This window comes from Vidua chalybeata, chromosome 6, assembly GCF_026979565.1.
Source record: "Vidua chalybeata isolate OUT-0048 chromosome 6, bVidCha1 merged haplotype, whole genome shotgun sequence".
Lineage (NCBI taxonomy): Eukaryota > Metazoa > Chordata > Aves > Passeriformes > Viduidae > Vidua > Vidua chalybeata.
In genome coordinates this window covers 36,778,837-36,802,682 of record NC_071535.1, presented here as the reverse complement: position 1 = coordinate 36,802,682, position 23,846 = coordinate 36,778,837, and the positions used below count along the sequence as shown (strand labels likewise).

At 40.8% G+C, this 23,846-nt stretch overlaps 1 protein-coding gene across 1 annotated transcript in view; it reads right to left on the bottom strand.

Moving 5' to 3' along the window:
* LOC128789680 (uncharacterized) overlaps positions 1-23,088 on the bottom strand; it is a 52,766-nt gene extending 29,678 nt beyond the window's left edge. Inside the window, 13 exon segments of the mRNA XM_053945849.1 lie at positions 431-567; positions 1,439-1,586; positions 3,411-3,448; positions 4,398-4,462; positions 4,591-4,767; positions 5,159-5,240; positions 6,088-6,130; positions 7,488-7,528; positions 8,622-8,753; positions 9,219-9,355; positions 12,562-12,634; positions 21,187-21,276; positions 22,489-23,088. Of these exon segments, the coding sequence (XP_053801824.1) occupies positions 431-567; positions 1,439-1,586; positions 3,411-3,448; positions 4,398-4,462; positions 4,591-4,767; positions 5,159-5,240; positions 6,088-6,130; positions 7,488-7,528; positions 8,622-8,753; positions 9,219-9,355; positions 12,562-12,634; positions 21,187-21,276; positions 22,489-23,088 (1,763 nt within the window).
* Between the last annotated feature and the right edge of the window lie 758 nt (positions 23,089-23,846).

Genomic DNA, 23,846 nt, shown 5'->3' with positions numbered 1-23,846 from the left:
ACAAAGCTGGCAGGTTGCAGGGGTCAGTGTGCACTGTCCAGCAGTTTTTTCCAGCTAGAAATCACAGCCAGTATCAGAAGCTGATGGGACTACAATAGCTGGGATTCAGTGGAGAAAGGAAGAGGGATGATGCTATGGGCATCCACAGTTACATCCACAGTAATTACTTACCTAGAAAGCATCTTGATGAGTGAAATTGTCATATGCACATTTAACTGCTGCACATGTGGAGTTGATAAGCACAGTAAATAACTGCTTATAGAAAAAGTGTGCACCAAATCAAACTAGTATTTAATGGCCTGTTACTGAGAAACTTGTTTATATGATGTTTGAAGAAAATCTCCTGATCTTGTCTGCTTTTAGAAGCTACTCTCTGCAGCAGTGTGACCCTCCAAAGGCCTGGTCAGGCCTCCTGCTCGAGCTGGCTTACCATGTGGTGCCGGACAGCCCGCTGATGTATGTTATACAGTCCAGGAGATTTAACTTCTTGAGTCCCATGAGGCTGCCATACAACCCTGTCATTGACTTCAGTCCTCCACCTGTCGTGATGATAGCCACGACGGGGACCTGTTGGGCAGAGGGAGAATGGGACATTCACGCTGACAGCATTCAAATTGCATCCCATACTGCAATGGGGTCTGGTCACCACAGCCAGCCCAGGTCCTGATCTCAGAGCCCAGGTCCCTTTTCAGAAGGAAAGACTCCAAAACCCAGCAACAACTGCTACTGCCACTTATTTCCCTTTGGATAGACATGGGCTCAGAGATTAACCCAAACTTGGATTCTTGCCCATCTCTAGGGCAAATACAGGTACTGATGAACAAGAAGAAACCTTCTGTGGAAGCAACAATGTATTTTCTATGCATCTCTCACTCCACCTTCTTATATTCTCCACTCCATTCTTCTTATTTCATTACTTCTGTATGAAAACCTGCATGCCAATCCCATGAAGAAATATACTCATTTCATACCTACCTGTAAACTAGCCTCAGCTGCTATTCTTCAGTATCTTGAGATTATTTTAAAATAAATTACATCTATTTTAAGGAATTTCAAAACTGCAAGAAACAGAAGATATAAGAAGCACTCAAAGATGTTTGTCCTAAACTCTCACAAAGCAGTGAAACTTGAATAAGGGAAAAAATCTTTGCTGTGTAATGTATTCAGTATTTCTGAACCAAAGCAGTGACAGCTCAGCCTGGCAGGAATGAACACACCTCAACTATGAAAAATTCCAAATTGATAGTAATGAAGGATGGTGACTACAACTAGTGTTTTCAATAACAAACCTTGGCAGCAGAAGCAAATGTAGTTAAGACACATGGGCCAGCTGGTACCTGCACAACAGATAGGTGTGGCCTGTCTTGCTGACCACTCATTTACAGGAGTACATAAAAGCACTAGAGATTCAAGTTCTATCCCCTCAGCACACACGTACTTCTTGATCCTGCAGATCATGTGGTAGGTGAAAAACATTTTTGAGAGCACTTGCTACATATCTCTTCCTTTTCCCCAGGAAAGTCATCTCTTCAGAACATAAGTTAAAGCCAAAGCGCATGTCCAGGTCTTGGTGGCATGAACAATTACTAAGATAAAAACAGACACATATATTAACACACCCATATCAATCTTAGGATGTTGATCAAAGATAATCTACAGCACCCTTCCCTTCAAACAGGATGATGCAACATGACAGGAGAAAGAGAGAATAATTTTACTGTTTTTAAAAGTATGAAACTCATGTCAATTAGTAAGACTAACTAGTGGCTTTATTCCTAATTATTGCTAATTGGGAGAAATAATGTACAGTATTTACAAATAAAAAAATATTTAAATAAATATTCTACAACTAAAAGATTGACAAGTTTAGAAAATCCATGGAAGTGGTCAAAAGTGAAAGTATCAATTCCCATTTCACAGTTAGTTTCCCATTCAAAATCTAAAATAACACCCAATTTTCACAGGCTGGCATATTCAATGTGAATGAAAATTCTCCTTTTGAGCAACTGGAGTGGGAAAGCATCCCCCTCTAGCGGTGATTACTGCTGTGGGGGGTGGTCGCGGAACCCAGCTTGCTGGAGAGACCTCGGTGACATCCTGGACGGGCAGGATTCCACCCCTGCTGCTGTGTTGTGTCTACACGTGCACAGGCTGTTTCAGGGCTCAACGCTGAAAGTTCTATTCCACATCAACCTTCACTCAAAAATTGTAAGATACATCTTCTCCCAGAGGAAGATTTCACTGGAGGCTATTTTAAAATTGAATAAGTCATTGCTTAAGGCCCCACAATTGTAATTTATTTCCCTGGACATTTTTGCTCTTCTGCTCACTAATCTGCCTCCTGGTTCTTCCTGTCCTGCTCCTACAAGACATCAATAGGCAAGAGATGGTCATGGGCAGATCAGAGCTACATTGCTAAATGCCAGGGGTTTGCTTTTTCTTCCAGTGACAGAACCTCTCTCTTCTACTGGGTCCATAAGTTCTAAGAAACTAGTAAAGAAATTTAATTATGAGCTTTCTCCACCACCAAATTTGGATAAAATAAAATTTGGATAAACTATTATAACCTTATTTGTAAATGAATTCACACAATGGGAATTGAGTTAGGTGCAGCTGCAAAAGCCAGTTTCTACTGTAAATCAAGATCTGAACAAACTGTTTCTAAAGTTCTCTGAAAGTAAAATAAATAAGCAGGAAGTGTTTTTCCTGTTGTGGAATAACAGTGATTTTCCTGTTATCATTGACCACTTGCTGTTTGAAATGAATGACAGAAAACTCCGTTTGAATTCAAAATTATTCTTTTCCTTTTATTTCTTAGCCAGACATACACAAAAAAATGTCAGTTTGCCCAGTTCTGTGTATTCCATATAGCTATGGATAACCTGAAGTCTCTCCATGTTTACTGATGAGTATTAAGGAGCATGTCTACAGATGTCAAACCACAAGTTAATTTGTTTACCTTAGTTTCTACTCAATATATAGTATAACTGGACTTAACAGAATACAAGGTTCATCCCCAGTGAATATTGACAGTAAAGCAAAAAATAATTCTTAATTCCTGATTAAACTAAATATTTACATCTGACTACTCTTTTTTTGTCATTGTCAGCTAGCTTTGTTCTTTTTGTGAATTTCAGAGACTGATATTGACCAAAGAAAATATTCTATGGTCAGAAGGAAAGGGATAATGCTGAAATAAACACATGTTTATTTTAATGTTTTATCAACTGATTAAAGTCAAATCTTCCTAAGGCTAATTATGTATTAAATATTATGCATGTATTTTATGTTTTATTATAAGCACATTCTAGTTTTCAGACTGAGAATGCTTGCTTGTGTCATTTCCATGTGGCTAAAACAATATCAAAATCAGTGAACCAAGTATAAAGGAATAGAAGAAAATCTCTTACCAAGTTTTTGCTGTCACATTCAAGTCAAATCTTTTCTCCTGGAAAACAAGAATGTGTAATTTTTAAATTTTCCATTTTCCCTTTCTCTCTTGGGGTCACAGCTTAATTTATAACCCAGCAAAGTCTGGCAATCACAAACTTAAATGTCTGAGATCTTGGCATATATTTCCAAAAGCATTCACTTATCATTAGTGGAACATCCCTACCTAAATCCTTCCAGGCTGCAGAAACCATTAAGCATCCTGGTATAAGAGGTTTATGAGACTCACACAGTAGGTCCCATTTCCTGTATGACTCATAAGCTTCCTGCAGCATCCTGAATGACCATTTTTTGTGTGTTTTCCATTCTTTAAGCTCTAGTACACAGCACATCTTTGACATCCTGGCCACAGTCTCACAGTGAAGAGATTGCAAAGTCTGCATTTACTTCTGCCCACACTTTATCCTCTCTTAAAAATCATTATTTCAATCTTCATATTGAGTTACAAAATGTGCTTTGTTCTGAGAGGATATCTTAATGGTTCTTTTGAATCAATATTCTCATTATATTATTTAAAATACATACCCTATGACTAATATTTTCAGCATATTTTAATATATTGTCCTCTTAAATATATGGTTGACTAAGGACAGGTTTATTGATGTTTTCCTATTTTGTGTCTGAGGAGCAACTTTCAATTTGGCCCCAAAGCAAAGCGGGAGTCAGAGCCTTTGGGTAAACAGGGGGAGATGTTCTGAAGGAAGGATGATATTTTATTATATCCTTGTAGGTCTCTGTCTCCACTACTGGCACATAATGGAGATTAATACAGGGACAACCTGCCTCTGTGGAGAAAACATTTGGGGAAACAAAGCTCCTGTTTCCTCAAAGTGTCATAGAAAATCAGAACATTTCTGACACTCTTAGCGGCCATCTGGGACAACCTTATAAGGAATGGTTTCTATTTGAGCAACCCTTTAATACCAACACCAGGAATGGATGCTTACCTCTGCAATGGTCGTCTTCCTTCCCATGGGCAGCGAGTTCAGCATCACGACTGGGGAGCCCGTCTCTGTGCTGTACCTACAGGACCACTGGGAAAACAACATGCTTTAGGACACAACCAGGAACAGGTTTACCCTCTCTCCTTCCTCCCACTTTCTTGAGAGCCACTCAAAATCCCTCCATCACTGAGGCCACTCCAACATACAGGGTGGTAGCGCCTCTTCTTTGGCAGCATGACATCCAGCGTTGGCTCCGCGTACTTGATGTAGTGGAACTCGGTGGGACACGCTGGGCTGACGGCTCCGTTGGGGCCCAGCACGATATCCTGCGTCCCCTCAAAGGAGCCCTTCACAGTGAGGGAAAGTTCTTTCTCTAAAGCAGCAAAACAAAGATCATGACAAATGTTAATAGGATTAACCAGAAAAATATGCTAGCTTGATTAAAAGCGGGGTTCAGGTGGCATATCTTTGCCCAGAGCTGGCACTAGACACAAAGTGCTGGCACTAGAGGGAAAAGAGCAAAGTGGATGCTTTTCTGATAGAAAGGGGACTCTGAATATTCCTGCTGTGATATAGAACTGGGATTTCAACTACACTGTGCATTTAATAGGTCTTATTAAGATATATCTAGATGAGGTCATTGGAGTCTATAATAACCTAATGTGTTTACCTGACATTAACTTCACTGAATACTGTAAGCACTATTTATTTCACTAACACATTATATGGAAGGGGCATCTTCTCATAAGTAAGCATGCAATTACTGGTAAACAAAGCAGTAACCTTACTTGATTTTTGCTTCGTCTTCTCTGCCACTTCAACTTCCAAGCAGCAAAGTTCACGACACTGTCAAAGACAGATTGCAGGATTTTGTGAGAAAGATCATCACATCCCATCCCCATTATAGGGAGCTGTGGACCCCTCAGCTCGGAGTCACCTGGAGTTCTGAATTCCCTGGCATCTCTGGGCTTTTTCCCATTAGATTCTGACTAAAGAAAAGGAAAAGCTTTGGAGGGAGTTGTAGGGATCACATGTGTGACAATAACTTAAGATTAAGCACAGTGAGAGGAATATACAAAGGAAGAAAATCAGGACCATTTTCATGATAGTAGCATAAATACAAAGGATTAAACTAGGAAATAAATAAAGATATGTCACTGAGAGATCAAGAGTCAGTAGTAGAGGAAGGGTTTTCTGAAGAAGCATTGCTTTTAGCATTTTGGGTTTTTTTTTTTTTTTTTTTTTTTTATGCTGCTCACTCTTCTTCAACATAATGTGTTTTTGACAAGTCAGTATTTCATACAGACCTCAACCACAGAGCATGGCTCATCTCCAGGGGAAAGAAGGGGCTGGGTAGATTATAATGTGACCTCTCAGCCTTTTTGTATCATTGTGTTCTGATAAACAGCAGTACATTTTTTTAAGTACTAATACCAGAGAAAAATTCTGTGTGTGTGTGTGTGAGTGTAGTGTGGTGTGGTGAACTATAGGAAAAATCGGAAATAGGGAAATATAGGATAAATGGGATACCTCCAATGAACAGGTAAATAAAATATCCCCTTCTGAATGTATCTAAATAGGAAAGAGGAAAGAAAGAGAAAGAACTGGCCTACTGGCTTCTTTAAGCCCCATCCTCCCTTTCCCTTTACATTAAGGAATCACTTATAGAAAATATCTTGGGAAAGACACATACCACCAGCACTCCATTGCTAGCAATCGTTTCATGAGGACCAGGTCTGGGAAAAAATAAAAACATGGATTTTTTAAATTTAAACAAATCCTGCTGATCTTTACCCAGGATGTTACACTTTCTTCCCACTTAAAAAAAAACAGTCTGAGGGGACCCCAGCAAGCATGTAACAAGCTCCTTTCCTTGCTTGCATGGATTGAGCTCTGCTCTGAGGAGACTCATCTCTGTACCAAAGCAGAGCAATGTCTAACATGGTTATTTTTTTACAGTGCAATCTCATGATCATCTAAAATGGAATCACCTGTTACACAGTCAAATTCTTCTCACTGTAACACGTGAAATAAATGTATTTCAGCTGATACACCAGCATGTCCTTGTTGGGAAAACAGTTATAAGTATTTGCTGGCATGCAAATATTCTGAGTTGTAAGGGATCCATAAGGATCACCAAGTCCAACTCCTGGCCCTGCACAGGAGAACCCCAAGAATCACACCATGTGCCCGAGAGCATTGTCCAAATGCTTCCTGAACTCTGGCAGGCTTGGTGCTGTGACCATTTCCCTGGAGAGCCTGTTTCAAAGTGGCACAGGGCAGCCAGTACCAATTACATAGGAGAAAAACCCAAAAGCTTTCCAGATCATTCAGGTGAAGTCAGGAGATGGTGTGGAGTGACTTGACTTCTAGCCTTGGCTCTCCAATAGCATGAGAGCTGTCCTTAGACTAGTCACTTTTTCTGCCATGTCTTAGTTACCTTGTGGCAACACAGAGACAAAAATGATGATTCATGGATGGTAGGCTGATGATGCTGGAGAATGAGCTTTACATCCTTACAAGAGTTCCCATCCCATTGTGATTGTTTTAGGCAGAAAGAAAACTAGGATTCAAAGAATACTGCAAAGGAAAACTGAAGGAATTGGAGATACACTGAAAACCTAACTAGTATGTTTCAACACTAAAAATGTGTCCAATACATAACCTGAAATAGGCAAGGAAAAAATGATAGGCAGGAATGCTTGCACACTCAGAAAGCCTTCTGGAATGTCCCCAGGTAGATAAATCATAGAACAGTTTGGGTTGGAAGGAATCTTAAAGGTCATCTAGTTGCAATCCCCTGCCATGGGCAGGGACAACTTCCTTTACACCAGGTTGCTCAAAGCTCCATCCAGCATGACCGTTCCAGGGATGGGGCATCCACACAGTTCTCTGGGTAACTGGCAGTGCTCTTGTTGAGAGCAGCTAAGCTACAGAACAAGCTAATCTGTCAGGTGTTGGGGACTGCAGCAATAATGTAAGAGAAGGCTGGAACTTTTTTACAGAAATACCCAAAGCATGACTTCTAATACTGTTTTTTTGTTTTATCATTAACAGTTTTTGCGTTTTTAAAATAATCTCTGTATCACTTACGCGACCTCCAATTTGAATTCAACCTCTAATTCCTCCTGGGCCTGAAAGCAAGAAGAAGATATTAAATGAAGTAGCTACATAATGCTTTGCCCCTAGTCTAAACCCAAGTTCCTGATAGGCAATATTGAAGTTATTGGTTGCAATGAGTAGCCTGTGATAAATACTTCAGACTGGGTGGTCTGAATCAACATTTCAGCCAGATGATAAATGATTCCTTCCTCATCTCCTTCTGACTTCATAATATCACCAAAACAACCTATACTTCTTAGAGTGAAGCTGCTGCAGAAAAACAATTTGCAACTTCCTTTATTTTCTGAATTCCACCCTTTTCTTCCAACTATTCCTGGCACTGTCCTGCCATGACTTACTGTACTGGCTATTATCTTTGGAAATTAAACATACTTTACACCCATTACTTTACCATAATAGACAGAGAACAGTACAAGTGAGTGATTCAGAATTTGTGTTATGCAACCCCAAGTAAGGCAGTGTTGATGTGTACAAGCTGATTGTGAACAACCTGGTTTGGATACCAGAATCTGTCCCTGGTAGCAAGAAGTTGTATGTGAGATATTTTGCTGATCTCATCCTTAGATCTCAAATGGAATCAAGATTATTTTTCCCATTTTATAGATGGGAAACAGAAACAGAGTGAATTGTCATCCATTCATAGTGGGATACACACAGGGGCAGCTTGATCTTTGCTTTTTGGGCTGAAAGTAGACAGAAGCAAAGGGGCAGGGGTTTATGAATTATGGAAATTACTCAGGTTATGAATTACATGGAGAAAAAAATATGCAGATTATTCACCCTGCAACAGCTGTATGGCCTTGGTGTTGCTCAGAGGTAGCTCGCAATTAGATTCCTCTCCTACCTACTGCACTGTTTTAGACCTATGGTCTTTAATAATTTATAAAATATTGTAAAGAAGAGTTCAGACTCTCAAATTCAGATTTTTTTAAACCACATTTTTGTGGTTATAATTTGAATGGGTATTCAATATAAATTGAATGAGTACAATTAACGTACTCATTATTGGGATAAGTAGTCCATGCCAGGTTCAGAAAGACTTTGAAACTGTTCTGTAACTCTCCACTGGTTTCTTAGTTGCTTTAATTGTTTAGTTGCTCTTACATTTGCGCTAGGCTTGAAGTACAGGATCACTGTTCTTTCAAGTGGAAGTTTAGCAGTATCAAAGAGAGCACAGAGGAGATGGTCATCTGGAGTAGCAAAATCTTCATCATACACCGTGAGCTCCAGCACATTCTGGGAAAAGAGGGAGAAGAATTTGTTATAGTTTATCAGGCTGGACATCATTAGCTCCAGGCAACAAGTATTGCTGAGAATGAGCTTGAGAAGAAAAGTTGAGAAATTAAACATCATCCTCCTTTAGAAAAACATACTTGAACTGCATATTAATTCTTGCCGAGTTCATTTTAATTGCTGTGACAAAATACATTGGCTATAGGTATACAACAGCTTGGGTAACTCCCAGATTCTGTATCCATCTTGTAAGAGTCTCTCGTTTCCCTAAAACTTTAAAACTGAGCTCGCTTTCTGGCCCTCCTCTGGCACCATTGAACAGACACAGGAACTCTGTCATCTCTGCTGTTAAATGCTTTGAGCAGTCCTTTGTCGTGTGCCACCTCTCAAACAATTCCTGGGCACAATTCAGGAGATACATACACAAAATCTTTAGGCTGCTTCAAGCAGACAGCTTTGGCTCCTTACCTTGACCTGACTCTGGATTCTGAAGTAGAAGGTTTCGTTCCACACCGGATTGTCGGAGTTTCTCACAGTTTTAGTGCGTGACCGTTCACACGTCGCAGTCGGCAGCCACAAGGACACATAGCAATCAGCCTGGCTTACTGGGCAGGGGAGAGGCAAAACAATTGCTAACTGGCAAAGGCAGCAGAGCTGCAGGACACTGGAGAGGTTACTGCAGCAACTTGTACCAAAAACAAGACTAAGTTATTTAAAGATAGAAAAGTCTGATGCAGTGTAACTTTTCAAGATTCCCTTCTGAGAGGGAAAAAGCACTGACCACAAGATGACCTAGAAGAGGAGGTGGCTTCTGTTCTTCCTTGCATGATTTACAGACAACAGTGATCTTGTTTATTAAAAAAAAAGGTTGAGAATTTTTTCTTCCAGTCAGCCACTTCAGTTTCTCAGCCAACAAGCTTTCCTGTGCTCATGTGTGCATACACACACATACACACACACATACACACACACATCCTGAGCTGTTGTCTGATAAGAGGGGTTGGGACCCTCCTCCACTTTTTGAGAACAGCTGCAAAAGGTCTTCATCTCTGCCTTGCCTGCAGTGATGTTCTTTGAGAGGGTTTGTGAAAGGAGCTGCAGAACTACACCTGCTGTATGAGGTGGCAGCGGCTTCCTCCAGAAGGAGCTCACTGAATTAGACATTGGAATTTAACTAATTGCCACCTACAGGAAGAGAGGGACACAGTCTCTCTCCCAAAAGGCACCAGGAGAAAGTGAAAGACTTTACACCTCCTTCCTCACAGGTACCTAATTTAAGGTATATCTCAAACAGCTACAGACAAAAATGCCATTTACTGTGTCTCTTCTTGGAGGTTATACAAGGTACTTCGGCACCTTTAAAACCTCTCTGATGCAGTTCTCAACAATAAAATGATCAGCTATTATGTAATGCAAAAGGTAACTAGCTTTGAGAATGGATGTCCTGTGATGAGAGACTTTTCAGAGAGACAAGTGATGGCAGCAGTAAATGGAGAAGATCCTGCAGCAGCAGGTAAGGACTCTGCAGAGCAGAGCAGGGCAGGGCAGAGCAGGGAGCAGGAGCTTGTACACTGACCTGTGGGGAAAAGTAAAATCTTGCCTGTCTGCAACAGGACCTTTTTCTCTACTTCTTTTCTTTCCTTCACCATCAGATTTTGCCTCATGTCACCCTACAGCTACTGACTGTCTCAAACTGGTTGGAGGCTGCATTTTATGCTGTTGAAAGGGTTCAAGACGCCTTGCTGCTTTTCTGTCCAAGTAAGAGGGAAAAAAACCTGGAACTGATTGCAAAATTATGTATGCGTTGTGATAGGTCAATAGGCACCTTAACTATTGGTTTTGAACTTTTTAACTTTATAAGGCAGAAACAACAACAAAGTTTAATTCTGTCAACTTTTTTTTCCTAAAAAAAGCTGGGAGAATTCAACATATTCCTACTGAGTAAAAACAAATTCCTCTGATGGAAAACTTTGCTTGGAAAATATTGAGGAGGCCCTAGCCTTCTGCTGTCCTGCTCTATTTCACATTTCATATCTTAGTTTGGCTTTAAAAATTAGATTCTGACAGCAATTTCACTGTATTTGTCTAGAGTTATATCATCTGCTTTAATTCTACTTTCCCACCACTTTTGTTTCTTAGCCTCCTTGTGAAAAATGACTCCTTATTCACCTTTTTTGCCTCTTCCTTTTTGTAGCAAGAGCTTCCATGTCCTCCTCGATAATTTCACTTTCACTCTTAAGGACTGTAGCCTATTCAGTCCCTCTGGATGTAAACGTTGTTTCAAGTTATTCTGTTTCCTCAAGTGTTTTTATTAATTTATTTTTAATCTGGGAAATTTCATGCAGATAATAATGTTTTGATGAATTTTGAAACTGCAAAAATATGTATTTCAATATATTTGGATAATCTAGAAGTAGTGGTACTGATTTTAAAATGCATTAGAAGTGATTTTTTGTAACTACTATATGACTTTGGTTTTATCATTTGAGATCAATGACTGATGGCTGTTTGGCTGGCAAGTATTTTATTCTGCTGATGTGATTCATCATTCCTGTATATCTTAACTGTACTTTGAAATACAAAGCATATCAAGCAATCCTTAATTATACGAGTAGATGCAGCCAAACTAGTCAGCTGTGTATTTAATGCAAAATGTTGCCTCAGTTCTGCTTGCACAATCTCTTTCTACAACCTCATTATTTGCCTTGTTGCCTGACACGCAGAAGATCTGAGATGAGTCCCTGATGAGACCTCTTTGTGTTCTTGCTTCACCACACAAGTGCCACAGCCATGGACCAGGAAGGAGGTGCAGAGTGTGCAGCCCAGTGATGGGACCTAGGATACAGCTGTTGTCTCCCTCACTCAGAACTGTGACACAGGGAAGTCCTCTGATACATCTTCCAGAAAAACATGTGACAACCACAAGGTAAGACAGGAATGGTACTGCATGATACGTCCAGATCTTTGTGTCTCAGATCTTTCCTGACTCTTCATGTGCAAGACATTATACAGCCAATCACTGCTGCTCACAGCAAAACAGGAGAATCAAGAGAATCGTGAGGGTTACATAATTTCCCTTCACTCTCAAACTAATTTCAGCATCCTTTCACAGGTAGTCACATAGCTCCATTTACTCAAACAAAACAAATTGTTAACTTGTCTATTTTGTGTGGAACACCTCTCCACAGTGCGCATGTGGATAGTCCATGTTGTTTTACGAAACGGTGGTGTTTTCCTTTCCAATTTACTCCCTTCCCACCACTTTCCTGCCACGTGACTCACACTCTTGCTCAACTGCGAGACTGCTGCAGGAGCCTTAGAAAGGACCAAGCATCCCGCCCTCAGTTAGTATGTTTTTTTAACTGTCCTCAGGGTAATTAATGATGGCATTAGCCTGGTCATAATGATTGTAAAAAGCTTTTTCCTGTTCAATTCCTCTTTGTCAAAACCAAGACTGAGGATGTTGAAAAGGTTTGTTCCTCCCAGCCACATTTCCCAAGGTGCTACAACCCATCAGCAGAATTACCCCTTGTTTTTGAAAACATGGAATGGAGTCTTTCATCTACCTCTGTCAGAAACTCTCCTTTCTTTGACAGAAAGTACTTATTCCCAAAAACACATTCAAATCTTGGAACCAGTCAGAAAGCACAGGGAGAACAATGAAACAGCAGCAAGCACTGACCTGGTTTACAACAATTAATTTACATAAACACTGGGTTATTTCAGAAACACTAAGAAAATGTTGTTACAACATTATAAAATATATAATTTGCCTGTTTCCTGAGTTACCATTAAGAATGGAGATACTTACAGGCATCCACTCTCTGGAGATTTCTCATCCGGATGATCCTTACGGTCAACAGGTAGCAAGGAGAGGATTCTATCTAGAGAGGAACAGTAAAAAGGGGGTCTGAATAAGCCTTTGGTGGGAAAAAATTTCAAATGCGCAAACTAACTGGGCGCCACAAAGCACAAAAACAGTTAGTAAACCTTGGGTCAATTATCTCACTATTTTGCAGAATGAAGCTTCTGCTGTTAAAAATGTCTTAACATTTTATATATTTCACTCTTTGTGCTTTGTTACTCTGAGGTTCCAGATTGCTCATCAGAGCAGAAAAGACTCTGAATTCCAAAAAGGAATAAATCCCTGACAATTTACACAGCCTGTGGGATGCTTGGAAAACCTTTCAGTCTGAAATTGCTGAGTCTACAACATAACTACAGTAAGTCTCTGGAACAGATTAAATGCACTGGTGGGCTCCATGATGATGTTGTCAAAATGCCATCAGAGTCAGAGTTAGAGTCAGTCCCCCTAGTAACCACCCATACGGTCCTGTAGGATTGGAAAAAAAATGCTGTGGAGAATATCTGTTGTTGTGGACTCCCATGAGATAAAGCCAAAGTATCACTTTTTCAGAGGTGTTTTTCTGCTTCAAAAACATAGATTTATTGCAATTTACAATTGTACAAGAAAAAGAGTAATAGTAATGTAAGCTTTTGTAAATCACAACTATGAGATAAGCCAATGGCTGCAAATTGTTTCCAGAGGATTTAGGATCCAAAGATTTAGGTATGGGTTGCCTTTGGAGAAAAATAAAACATACTACCTTCCTCCAAAAAAAAATTGAAGACTGAAAGTGCTAAACTTCCTTTGTTCCCTTTAAATATCTTGGCCTTAATCTTCTATAAAACAAGTCTCTCCAAGTTTTGTGGCAGGGACCTCTTCCTATTTATTATTAGAAGATAAATGTGAATTCCTACTTCTAAGGAACACGATTTCCTGCTGGCTCATTGTATAAACCTGTCTCTGGCTCAGAGCTAACTGCAAAAGGTTATTTTGACCAAGCCAATAAATAAATCAGCATTTCCTGTGGCTGTGACACATGGTTATTTCCTCACACTCCTAGAAACATTTCCACCTGTATAAGTGGTTACAGCAGAGCCCCACAAATAATTCTTTTTGACAATTGCTATTTTTATCAACAGGTTTCCTCTCATTTAGGAGCATTCTTCTATTTCTATAGCACTTCAGAGACTTCCTATAGCCATTATAAACAACCAGACAAAATAGATGTTAAGACAGAAGCTGGAAGAACCTCACTTAAACCATTTTTTTTCTCAAGAGAACAGAGCAAAAGGGTCTTATTTACAGATAGAAAGATAATTATGCCTCTTTCATGACAACAAATTACTTTTCCAATATGTGATTAGAATCCTTTATTCTCTCCTCTAACATATCATGTTATATTAAAATCTTTTTACAGAGTTCGTAAAAACCATTGCTGTTTCCACCCCTCTTATATGCATCTCAAGAAATTGATGTCTTTTTTCTTTTTTAGTGCTTCTTGAAATTCAACCTACAAAATCTATTTACCTTCTATTTCAATTGTTCTCAAAAGAGAAAAATCCTTACAGAAGCCGCAAAATTTGCAGACAACTGGTGGAAGGATATGTCCTCATAGCTACCCCGTGCAAAAACACTGGTTCAGATTTTAGAAACAGTATAGCCATGTTAATATAGTTCTACACCCTGTTAATTTACCCTTCCTCTCAGCTGGGTAATTAGCAAAGTGGATCACCACACTCACATATTAGGAATGAGCTTAGGCACCTCAGCATATGCCCTAGAAGGCAGAAACTCATTGTTCCTCAGGTTCTGCATAAACAAGGGGGAAATTGTAGCAGGCATTTATCTCCAAAGATTGTGCAAGGTGCTGCCAGCTCCTGGATCAGCTCCAGCAACATTTCCTCTGACAAGTGGCATTGCTTGAGTGAGAACCAATGAATTCATTATTTGCAAAGAAATTTGTGATTCTTAGATAGGAGAATTTTTTTTTCTTTAAGGAATATTAGATGGTTTCTACCATCTGATCATCTTCCTCCAGCTTCCCATGCAATGGCTTTCTAACAACTTAGCCATATTTTCCCTATCTAGCATGGGGAAGTCAATTCTTAGACACACAGGATTCACAAAAGGATTTACTGAAATTTTACAGAAAAAAACAACAACAACAAAAAAAAAATCAGTGGCTTAACAGAAGCTACAGAAATCAGGACCTGTTCTTGTACTAGGGGAGAGGCAGATGCCACCAGACAGTTACCCGAGGAAAAGGCAGGAGCCAGGCGTCAGTCGTCCTGGCAGCCCTGGCACCTGCCGGTGGTGCAGCAAAGACAATAGAGAGGGTACAACTGACCCGGTGATCAGGCCTTGCCAGTTCTGCTCCCAGGAGGATTTGCTATTTTAATTAATTCCGGTAACATCTTAAACAAAAGAAATGTATTTAAATAGCAGCTGTGACAACTGTAACATTATGTACGAGGGTCTAGTTATAGAGACAAAGAAAATAGCAGTCATGCATGTATAAAACAAAAGACAGAGATTCTGTTATTCTGTTTACTTAACACCTATTATGATATCTTTACCAAAAAAAAAAAAAAGCTACTGCTTGGTAATGAGGTTCCATATACAGAGAGGTTTCCACCACAGCAGATTATCAACTCGTTCAGCTTGTCTTCAATTTGGTGTTTCCCAACTTGTGCTCATGTGTGTAGCACAGCTGCATGCAGTACAGCACTCTGAGGTGCCAGTGCATGAGTAGGGTGTACAGTGCTAGTTTCTCTGAAGTCCCGGTGATTTACTGCGATTCTCCAAATAGCAGCTCCATCTAATGTAAAACAGACCTCATAGTCTCTTCTTCCGATTTTATTGCTCTTCCCATGAGAAAGAGCAACATGGTATGATACTTGGCACCAAGTTACTGCGTTTGTATAAGTAAGGGATTCCTCTGTCATGTGAATGATGCCCACTTTCTCCCAGCTGAGGAGTAAGAATTTGAAAACAGAAATTTCTCTGTCATGAGCACTCTGGTGATGCAGGCTGTCTGCATTCCTGGAACATTTGTGCCTCTGCAGCCCTCTTTAAAGTCATGCTTATATTCAGATGTAGGTATGTGTGGCATGCATCCATCTCAAGAAGCACTGCTGTAAATTACTCCACTAGTTTAGCTGTGTAATACATCCTGCCACAGGTGGCTGTGGAGCTCTAAAATGGCAGGACTCCTTAATGAGGCAAGAGTCCATGAGACCAGAGTCCATGAGACTTCTTTACCTTTTTTTTTTTTTAAACTTGGTTTTCTCTCAGTAGCTTGCTTTCTTCAGCCTTTAGGCTTCTTTATCGAACAGAGTCTGTCAGCATGGACGACTGCTAGCTACATCTTTCCAGCTTGTGATATCAATAGTATGAACATTCATCCCTTCCCTTGTTGTAGCCTACCCCAGTCACACAATTCCACAACAACACAGTCAAATGTGTGCTGGGTGAATGCTTTTAAGTTTTTTTTTAGTGTTGGGAGCTTGGTTTAGCATAGATGTTCCATTAGATAGCAGAATACTGTAGTTGCCTTCCCAGAACAAAGATCAGTCACCCAACAACACTGATCCAGAGAAGAGAATTTACTTTTGAACCTTCAGGATCAGTCAACACATTCTCAGACTTGATTGTTGCTCTTTTTAGATTGGTATTTATTCCAAAGCAGTTATAAACTAACAGAAGAATAACGCAGAGATCCTGAAATTCAGAGTCAGTTTGTGTGTGAAAACTGTATCATCATCAATAAGCAGGCAGCCTCCAACCAGCTGCTGATTTTCTACACGAAATGTGGAATGTGCTCCACCTGGTCTCATGAGTAGATGGTCTTTGTCATGCTAGGTGAAAAATTGTGATGAGGAGGCAAAGGAAACTATGTGCAACAGTGTGCTGGTACTATTACCTATTCCAGTGCAACTGCACTGCACACTATTCCACAAACCATCCTGCTAAGATCAGACAAGATTTAAAAATACCTCTAGCACAATCAATTTACTTTTGTTGAAAAAGTAAATTGGTTGAAAATGGTTGAAAAAGCCATTTCTACACACCAACCTGAAAAAAACAGGTGTCATCTATGGACCCCACGAAAAAAAACTTCCTCTCTATCCACACATTTTTCCTACAATCACCCAGTAATAATTCCTCTATGTGTTCTACTAGCTCAGCAGCCTTTCCTGGCAAATATCAATTCCTTGCCTTGTCTAAGGTATTCCTGCATTCCTGGCCCGGAGAAGCATTCTGCTGAGATGAAATCACTCCCAGGATGTTGCAGGGCACTCCTTTCTTCATCTCCAAGTGCTAATTTAACTAGATGGTAGCCAGGGACCAAATCATTCCTTGCTGATGGTGCATCTAGAGCTGGTGGTGCGTGAAAGTCTATCTTGAGCTGTCTGAGAGTCAGGTCTCCTTAAAGAGTGTATGTGAGTTTTTTACAGTTGCAGTCAGGATGCTTCAGGCTGTGAACATCACTCACCAATTCCTGCCCCAGCTTGCTACAGCCATGGGATGCTGTGGGATGTGCCGGGATCCCCCGTGGCAGGCTGCCCAGCCCTGCTGCTCTTGGCCACCTCTCTGAAGTTCTTCCTCATTCTTGACAACATCAGGCTCCACGATGGAAAAGGTGCTCTAATTGCTTCCTTCCTTCACCTCCTCCAGGCTGGGGAGGACACCTCAGCTGAGGGCTATGGGGCTGTGCGTGGGCATGCTGGTGATGCTGATGATCACTGCTGCCACAGCAGTGCTTTTCACCAGCTGTGTGTTTCGTGGGTTTTATGAGTAACATTTCTTCTTCTGATCAGACCACATTTTCATCAGGAGTAGTAGAAGTCTTGATTGGATACCAATGAATTTAAAATGCCAACACCCAGATGGAAAAGCCCCTCTCAGGCATACAGCCACAGTAACCCTGGTTCCAGCAGGAAAAATTTTTCCACATCCACAGGAGCATGACAGGTATATGCAAGGTCATAAGAATTGCATCCTTCAGATGATTGCTTCCTCATACATATATCCATCATGGTATTCAGAAAACTTTGGAGGAATGAGACTATGTACATTATACTATGCTTGAAAGACATTTCCAAAAACCAAAATTTCAAATACTGATCAACACAAGATGGATACTCTCACTGCACAGTGATCCCATAAATACAGAGATGCATAATTATATTTAATAAATAAAAGCATTATTTATTATTTCTGTTCCTTGTTATATAAATCTGCAGAGATTTTTTATTTGCTTGATAACCCAGGCTAGTTGCACAGCCCTTTCAGTACTGTTAACATTACCTTCATCTTTTAGTGTTTGCAGATGTTTAACAATCAGACTCCTTCCGATTTGAAAAATAGGTCTATTTGAAAACTTCAACTGTTCAACTGCATGTTCAAAATTATTTCCGTATGTAAAACCGTATCCAGAGCAGTAGAATAGTCCATCAGTAAAAAAAAAAGCCAGCGCCCTTCTATAGTGCTCTGCCCTCCCTAAGTAGAACATATATGACAGAAAGAAACTAGGCTGAGCATGAACCATCAGAGGGTTGAGACTCTTTACACCTAATTCCAGATAACTGTAAAATTAATGTTTACATCTAACAGTTGTTGAACATTTCTGGATTCTCATCCTAAGGTAGACATTACCACAGGACATGCATCACACTCTGAAAATCTCTCGTTCTGACTACCAGTTCTCACGGGCATTTATAGGGCATTCTCTGGTACAGATATTTTGTATTTTTGATGTCAAATATGGATTAGACAAACCATATTTCAAAGTTTTGAGCTGATGGGAAGTGGCTCCATTTGATTCTGTGAGGTTCATTTTTGAAGGTGGAGGTGTGCTGGAACGTGTAATTTCAGCAGTCTGTATTTTAGGCAAGCCCATACCAACACTTAGGGTGTCAGAGGAGGCACCTGGGCTCAGACCAGCTTCTGCAGCTGAGCAGAGCTGCTGCTGGAGCCATGCTGCTGCAAGCACTGTGGGGCTGGGGGTGGCTCAGGAGTAGACTCCTGATTCCAGTTGATGCTGAGCCTGGGGCTGGAGCTGCTCCTGACAGCAGGTTCTGGCCCCTGTGGAAGTCAAGGAGCCCATGCCAAGGAGCCTGGTCCCAGCCCTCCTGCCTGCCTCAGCTCCTGTTCACATTTCCAAGCCCAACCTGCACCAGAAGCAGATGTCACAACTTGCTCCTCATCTTGCTCTGCAGTGTGGCAGCTCCCCACTCTTCCCATAATGTCAAGAGCTGCTTCCAACTTCCAAAACCCAGCAGGAGCCAGAGCTCCTGCTTTGCACAAGGGTGAGAGCTTAACCTGTCCCTCTTCTGTTTAAGGGCTGCAGCTGTCCCAGCTGCACAACCCTGAAAGAACAAGGAGCCCATGTCTGGCAGGAAAATGAGGTATGACTTGGCCTGAGATATGATGCATCTTAGCCTTATTAAAACATGGCTCATGGTGAATTTAGAACTGTGCATCCAATTGTTCCCCTCCCCTTCCCTCACATGCACTATTATATGACATCTGCTGCAATCTTCAAATATTTTGGTATAAACACTGAACTACCAGAGCTGGCTCTCCCTGTTACTTTAGCATGGGTCTAAGTACCAGCCAAGGCCCAAACTGATTTCTTAATGCAGATAAAAATCAGCACGTTGGTGTAAAGAGACATGCAGTTGCTAGCAAATGCTGTAGTAGGTTTCTCACAGGCAATCCCTCTGAGCAGGCAGAGACCCTCATATTTAAGTCTTCTGGTAGTTTCAGTGATGGAAAATTAATATTTGAGAAAAAATTAGGAGGAGAGAAAAATATATATGCATCCTTTACATGAAAGAATGATTGTTGGTGTAGCCAAATAATGATCATGCAAGTGCATAGGATGGAGTGAGGAATTCTGAACACAGACAAAAACAGTGCCTCTGTAACCACATACAAAAACAACTCAGTCCATCACCAAAGCATTGGCATGAATTTTGTAATTTTATAATGTAAAAAGTAATCCCTCAGTGTGAGACAGGACCAATATAGTGGTCTAGAAGAAGGTTATGAATATATCAGATGATTCTTTTGGCCTGCTACTGTCACATCTGTCCTCTTGAAATTTCATGACCCTTAATGTCTTTGATCTAAGTCTATATCCTGAGCACTCAATGGAAAAACAAACACATCACTGTGTGGGATTAAGAAATGGAGACAAGAAGATATTTGTCATATGTATAATTATTGTAAGTAATTATAACCCAGGAGCTCAAATCTTTTTTCTTTCTCTCATTGTGCTTTTAAGTTCCTAACCCCTTGTAAGGAACAGGTATTATACCAAAAATTGATCAATAATTTTTTCCACCTGTTTTTACTATCTACAGAATTCTTCATCCTAGACATGCTCCAGAATATTAGTATCTCCCCAGGCTGGAGATAGCAGACATTGTAACCTAAATATTTGCAAGATGAAATGCCACAAAGACCCTAGACTTGCTATATAATATATTCTGTGAAAATACAGTATAATCTTTTAACATCACTATTTTTTTAAATAGTAATAATCCTAATACTGGGAAAACACGATAGCTAAATTTTGAAGAGTGTATGTGAAAAACCAAAAAATACTGTGAATATGAATAAGAATTTGTTTAAATTTGTGAGCACCCAAATTGCAGCAGAATCACGCAGCTTATCACAAAGCTCACCTGTCTGCCCATTCACTGTATGATTTCAACTTTCAGACAAAGCTCCTTTTCAGCTTCATTTTGCCTGAGTAGAACTTGTCTGCATGGACCATAGTGCAAATTTTCGCAGAATTATCTGTCTCAGAAGCAGGCACTTCATGAAACAAAATTGTTACGTGAATCACTCGAACTTCTCCATTGGCAGATGGGAAATAATGCCCAGACTCACTGCAGACTCAGTAGCAGAATGGGAACTCCCATCAAAACCAGTAATTTCTAGCAGAAAAAAAAATCTTTGACTGACACTCATGCCCAAGAAATAGCCCTAGCACATTCAAGCATCACTCCTTTTACAGAATCCCTCTACCGGTTCTTTCCTGATGGAGCACAGAATTGTGAAAGATCAGAGTTCAATAATCCAGGACTCCCTCATAAATTACAAGGATGGAAATTATGCTATGGAAGCCATTGCAGCAGAGCATGTCTCACTGTTACTTTTGGCCCTTTCAGTTACAAAAAGTATTGTGGAACAGAAAGCTCACCAGTAGATTTCTTGTACAAGTAAGTGAGACATTAAAATACTAAATATTCAGTCTGTTCCAAAGAAAATGTAACAGAGGAATAAAACAAGCAATTATGGAAACTGAGCCACTTGGTCTACTTGAAGGTGTCTGCTCATTGCAGGAATTTGGAACAAGATGACCTTTAAAGGTGCCTTTCAACCCAAACCATTCTATGTTCTGTGAAAATTATAAACATAAGAGGAATACAATTATTTAAGCAATAAATTTAGGAGCATTTCCCTGGTAACACTCAAGCTGTTGCCATCATTCTTTATCTACCTAAGCCTTCTCCCTTTTTGAGAAAAACAAAATCCTTAGCACTCTTTGGTTCTACATTCTCTTGTTCTTAATACCTTGAAATCACCTTGGTCTGGCCCAGTACTGTCGTCTTTCCTTTTTTGCCATTCAGCATCTCCCAAGGAACCGAGGCCTGAGTTTCCACCCTGAAGAAAAGAAGAAAGAAACAATAAATGATAATGTTAAAACAACAGCAGCAGTATTATCAGGATAGATAATTAATTTCTACTTGCAACAATTTATGATGAAACCTTGATTAGAAGGGCTGTTGGTTACACCCAGCTGTGTTATTGCACTCAGATTAATGAACAAACCACCACATGTTTTGGTGCACACTGGCACAAAAATCCATGTCAGGGGTACCATTTCAATGAAAAAATGAAAGAAGACCATCACAGCTGTAAGATACCTAGAAGGTGTCTCTACCCAGTAAAAAATGTTTGCTTTTTGTTTTGTGTGTGATCTTTTGGCAATCTGCTCTTACCAATATTAAACCTCAGTTTAAAATATCCCAGAATATCTTCTGTGATTTTGAACACAGAATGTGAAACACTGCAGTTGCAAAATTTTAAATCTAATGTTTCAATCTTTTTCAGGAAAGAGAAGTTCCAAAATACTTCTACAATGTAGGGTGCCCCCTTTGAAGCACTTCATAGAGCACCATTAAAGGACAGTTTCTAAAAAAAAAAAATGTTGAAAATATTCCGCTTCTATTTCCAAAGTTCTTCCTGAAGTGATGTGCCTTCATCCAGTCAGAGAGCACACAGAACAATGCATAAGGTACTACAGTTAAAATTAAATGCAAATCTTGAAACAAAGCAGAGAATACAAAGCAAAATGAAAAAAAAATCAGAACCAAAAAGGGAACGTGCAAGTGAAATTCAATTCTCTATTCCTGGTCTCTAGTTATCCCATTTTCAACAACAAAAAAATGGGTTTGACACATTATTATACATGATAAAATCTTGCTATTTATACAGAAATATGAGCTTTTTAATAAAAGTAGTATTTAATCGCAGAAGAAAAAAGGCTGACAATTCAGTCCCCTGAAGAAAGTTTCTCCCCCTGTTCATTTTTTCCCCTTTCTTATCTTTTTCTGTCCCTATACTACTCTGACTTCTCTCATTTTGTCTATGAAGATGAGATCTTTGGCTCCAGTTGATTCAGAAGCAGTTTTTCCACTGACAGCCTTGAAGAGAAAATTTTACCTTAAACTCCTTCAGGCAGAGGAACTGCTGTATAGTCCCATCAGACAGCAAATCTGCACACTAGCTTGAATACAAACACTCACAATGCAGGATTTTGTTTTCTGTCAAATGCAGAGAACATTAAGTGAAACTTTAAAGCTGTTTTCTTACCTCTAGTGCACTTGATGGTATCATGGTCCCCCCTTTATTAATGTAATAGAGTGTTTCTGGCACGTCCACGGGCTGCAGTTCTTGAGACATATTTGCAGGATATACTCCTGGCTCCTCCGTGGGCAGGAATCCTTTAGACATATTTTCAGGATATACTCCTGGCTCCTCCATGGTCAAGAATCCTTTAGACATGTTTTCAGGATATACTCCTGGCTCCTCCATGGTCAAGAATCCTTTAGACATGTTTTCAGGATATACTCCTGGCTCCTCCATGGTCAAGAATCCTTTAGACATGTTTTCAGGATATACTCCTGGCTCCTCCATGGTCAAGAATCCTTTAGACATGTTTTCAGGATCTACTCCTGGCTCCTCCATGGTCAAGAATCCCTTAGACCTGTTTTCAGGATATAGTCCTTGCTCCTCCAGGGACTGGAAGCCTTTAGACATGTTTTCAGGATCTACTCCTGGCACCTCCACAGGCAGCAATTCGAGAGATATATTTTCAGGCTCTACTCCTGGCACCTCCGTGGGCAGCGGTTCTAGAGACACGTTTTCAGTATCTGCTTCTGGTACCTCCACCGGCAGCACTTCCCAAGACATGTTTGCAGGATGTACTCCTGTGGGAGTCAATGACTTGTTATTTTATAAAATTACCCGAGGCCCCACCCATCTCATCTCTCTAAGTAAAGGGCTCCCCTCCCACTGCGAAGGCAGTGGAGCACCAAGGATAGACTGCTCCAGGGAAGGACCTTACAGCACAAGCATCCCAGCCAAAAGGAATGTGGTACCTTCCTCTGGCTGGGAGCCTCTCCCAGCCTGCACCTGCTCCACGGGTCCTGCACTGCTGCTGCCCTTTTGTGTGTGAGCGGAGTCCCGGCATGGAGGGTGCTGCCACCGAGGCCTGCTCCTTCAAACCCACTTCTTCCCTGAGCAGCGACGCCTTCCGTGTGGGGGAAACTGGACCCTGAAAAAGGCCTGTGCATCTAAATAGCTGGCAGTGAGTTCCCTGCATGCTGGCACAGCCCTGTGCACTTTGGTCCACGTCTCCCCACAGGTGGGGGGACCTGAGCTCAGTGCCTGCAGAGGGGCAGAACCCTGTGCCACAGGGTAACCCCTGGAGGCTCCCCCCGCCTGGCAGATCGCTGCATGGGCATGCAGCTCCCAGCTCCTCCTGGGCTGCTCCCATTCCTTCTTCCAGAGGCCATGGTGTGGGTGCAGGGCCGGGGCTTCATTTAGCCGAGGTGAGCTGTAAGGTGAGGAGGTGATTGACAGGCTGGGAGCAGCAGCACCGGGGTGTGACAGGACAGCAGGGGAAAAGGACACTTGCAGAGGGTAGGAGAGGTCTTGAAGTCAATGCC